At 49.7% G+C, this 3,898-nt stretch overlaps 1 protein-coding gene across 1 annotated transcript; it reads left to right on the forward strand.

Annotated features, from left to right (window-relative positions):
- Positions 1-367: 367 nt before the first annotated feature.
- LOC125554478 lies at positions 368-1,490 on the forward strand. The gene is made up of 2 exons (XM_048718026.1): positions 368-983; positions 1,050-1,490. The coding sequence occupies exons 1-2, from the start codon at positions 726-728 to the stop codon at positions 1,488-1,490; spliced, it is 699 nt and encodes a 232-aa protein (XP_048573983.1). The 5' UTR covers positions 368-725.
- The last annotated feature ends 2,408 nt before the right edge of the window (positions 1,491-3,898 follow it).

Below are 3,898 nucleotides of genomic sequence, written 5' to 3' on the forward strand. Positions count from 1 at the left end.
GTATACCTCTGGTGTAGACGCCGTAGGCAACATTGGAGTGCTGGACGGATGTTTGTGTACCTCCGGCGAACTCGGAGCTTCTTCCTCCTGTGACGCTCTTGACTGTCGTATCTGAAACTGATGAGAATTTTGTTTGCAACCAATTAGGTGATGATATGGAAACTGCTGTACCCACTCAACAATTGGAAAAGGAGGCCATGGATCTTCAGAACGAAGAGCAAAACAAGATGGTTGAGGACCAGTGTCAGGAAGATGCAGCAGAAACTGCACCAGTTTCCTCTGACGAGCAAGACGGTAGCACTGAAGAAATAGAAGAAGAGGCCATGGATCCTCATAACGTGTTAACATGGTTCAAGGGGAAGCATACCTCTGGTGTAGAGTGTAGACACCGCAGGAGGCATTGGCGAACTCTGAGCTCCTTCCTGCTGCGAACTCGGCGGAAACATTGGATGTTTCGTCGACAATTAACGTGATGGAGATTCCAGCGTAGTACTCTTCCTTCTTATAGCAAAAAAGAACAATCCGGGTCAAACACTCGATTGAGTTTTGTTGGACAAGGACACGGTCTGCATCATCTAATCGTAATCGGATCCCCTTATGTACATGTCTGCATCTGGTCTACTGCTAAGGTTCCATCACCGTGCTTCTTCCTGATCCTGCCCACTCTTGCGCAGCTCTTGCTTTCCTGGATCTTCCTCAGCCACTGTACAAGAGATGATTGTGGAATGGATGTTGAACACCGAGTACCCGCGCTCGGCCCAGCTCTCGACAGACACCGAGGGAGCTGGCAATGCGCGCTCCTAGTCGCCGCTGGCATACACGAGCTGGTGGAGACGTCGGTCAGCGTGCGGGATGGAGCCGGCGGGGACGGCAGCCACGGCGCCGCCGCTGGCTTCCGAGTCTCCGCGGAGGAGGGGGGCGAGGCGGGCCTCGATGCGCTCCACACCGGCGGCGGCCACATCCTCGTCCCGCAGGTAGACGAGGCAGGCGAGGCGGCCGCGATGCGACCACGCCCTGGCATCGACGACGCTGCAGCTCATGTAGGCCAGCACGGCGAACACCTCGGAGATGAGCCCCGTGCGGTCGGCGCCCGTCAGCTCAAGCACGGTGGCCGTGGCCGCCGCCGGCAACGCCGTTTGTTCGCACGGAGAGGCGAGGTCGAGGAGGAGGCCGGGGTTGCGGAAGACGGCGGCGTGGCGTGGCTGGGGCCTCGGGATAGCGCGCGTAGAGGTGCGACGGTCGCTGTTTATGGTCGCCGGCGACAGCGTGTGGCGAGTGGCCGCCGGAGCGGTGCAAGGAGGCGCGAGGCGCGGGCACAGGAGCTCGGGCGCGAGCGCGCCTCTCCGCGCCGTCCATCCTCCCGGCGAGCGCACTCCATCCCCCCGCGCGAGGCACGGCGGCCGCCGGCGCACGACGGAATGGGCGTAGCCGCCGGCGCAGAGTGGATAAAAGGAAGGAAAGGACTGCGGACTGAATTGAAATGCCCATAGGTTTTTTTTTGTAAAAGTGAAACGTTTTCTCTGAGTGCCACTAAAACAGGGACTGCGGGTTGATTTCCTGTAAATCGAGGGGACTTTTTGCAAAACAACCACAACGGTCGACCAGAAGCAATAGCTAGTTTATTAGTATACAGGTAAAGATACTGGCAACATGTCGTAGAGGTGCTGAGAAGTGCAACAACTTCCGGGCACAAACTCTCGGCTCTCCCACGTGTTAGTCCGTGATGAGAACACCATTAAAGACAACACTTCATCTTCGGGCTGATCCTCGACAACTAGCTCATGTATTTGTTCAACCTCACCTTGTTCTTCTTTTCCCTCTTCTTCATATGGTTGGTCTTCTTCAAACAAGCCGCATAACAGTTCTTGTGCTTTGACGCCGGATCGGACTGCCTCCCTTACAGGTCGCAGCTGTGTCATGGTCCGCAGGAACAGGAACACCTCGTGGTGGCGTGACACGGCCGGGTCAAAGGCGAGGAAGATACTCCAAAAATACAAAGTGGGCAAGGCAGGCAAGCGGGCGCATCACACTGTCGCCGGATTGCACACGTAGTAGAGGCGGGGGTTGTCCTGACGGAGGAGCAGGAGGCCGTTGCAGTGGTCCAGCACGGAGGCCTAGTCATGCAGGGCCGGTCCACATATATACGGGGCCCGGGGCAGGAAGACAACAAGGGGCCCTTGTTTTTTTTTCTTGACACACATGAACTGAAAAACATTTTGTATGTCAAAACAAAAGTAAATATTCAGTAGATGGATCCATTATCTTTGAATTCTAAATATGAGAAAAAAAACATGTATATATGAACAAGTAGAATTCCCAAAAAATCCATCGACGGTTTTTTACAGGACGAGTAGTTCTTTCAAGAATCACTGCAACTGGCAATATATAGTAAATTTTTGAAGTTCTCTTGGTCGATAAATAAATTGTAGAGTTAGTTTTAGAATTCAAAGATAATGGATCCATCTATTCCATCTACTGAATATTTACTTTGGTTTTGACATACAAAATGTTTTTCAGTTCATGTGTGTCAAGAAAAAAAACAAGGGCCCCTTGTTGTCTTCCTGCCCCGGGCCCCGTATATATGTGGACCGCCCCTGACTCAGCCACAGCAAAAAACAATCACCAAACACCAAACGCTACTGGAAGTTCAACTACTTATTACAAGGTCCATCGACCTGAAAAGAGATAGTTTGAAGTTCGACTACTACAAATTCAGATCTTGCTCCCAGAAGTCACCTCCAGGCAATCCGCAGGAGTTCCCCTCCGTCGCTTGTCCAGGAGACGGATGTACTGACGTAGCAAGGTCGCCTGAGTGTCGTTGCAGATAACCTTCCATTGATGCAAGTGGGAGCTTAGTTTTGCTAGCACACATCTGACATTTCTCCAGGTACGGCCCTGAAAGCAAAAAATCATTCCTTAATTTCCAAATGCTCCATAAGGATGCAACTACCATCAAGTTAAGTACATGTTTTTCCTTATGTTTCTGCCACAAGGCATGAACATCACTAAAGTTAGAAATATATGGGTGGTCAGAGCACTTAGCAACAAAATCCCAAACTTGTTTTGCCACCACACAATCGAACAAAAGATGATGAACATATTCGTTTTCACAGCAAAAAAGACAGGAAATATCCTCAACTGGTCTTCTTTTGGCTAGGTTATCGCGAGTAAGCACCTTGTTATGAGCACACAACCATAAGAACACATGATTTTTTTGTGGGCACAGAACTTTCCACAGCTTATCTCCAACAATGGAGACCGCCCCCAAAGTTAATCTGCTTATAAAATGATTTGACAGAGTATATCCCATTTGTCTCCAGAGACCAAACGGGAGTATCCGTAACCTCACTAAGCTGGGCGTTTTTAACCAGACTAACCAATTGGTTCCAGCCATCATAAACCACTTCATCTACGCATCTCCTAAAGGCCAGCTTAAGGTTCTCACCATCCCAAACTTCTGCTACAGAGCACTCAGTCTGGTTACAAATGCAATATAACTCCCAAAACTGAGTTTTAAGGGAACAATCCCCAATCCAAGTGTCATGCCAAAAGCTAATTCTCTCCCCATTGCCCAATTTCCACTTATAAAAGGTTTTTGCAGCAGATAAAGCCCAGGTAGCACTCTTCCAGAAGGTAGAGCCCACCCCATTTCTAGCCCACAGAATATTAGGATGATTAATGTCATATTTGTAAGCAATAATTTTCTTCCAATCACTGTCATTATTGTCAAAGAATCTTTTCCCCCAAGAGGCCAGCAAGGCCATATTAAACTCTCTGAGGTTAGGAATACCTAAACCACCAAATTCTTTCTTCCTAGAGATCATGCCCCAATTAGCCAAGTGATACTTATGCTGGTTATCCATGTCCCCCCAGAAAAAGTGTGCCATTTGAGAGTTAA

Source organism: Triticum urartu, chromosome 4, assembly GCF_003073215.2.
Source record: "Triticum urartu cultivar G1812 chromosome 4, Tu2.1, whole genome shotgun sequence".
NCBI lineage: Eukaryota > Viridiplantae > Streptophyta > Magnoliopsida > Poales > Poaceae > Triticum > Triticum urartu.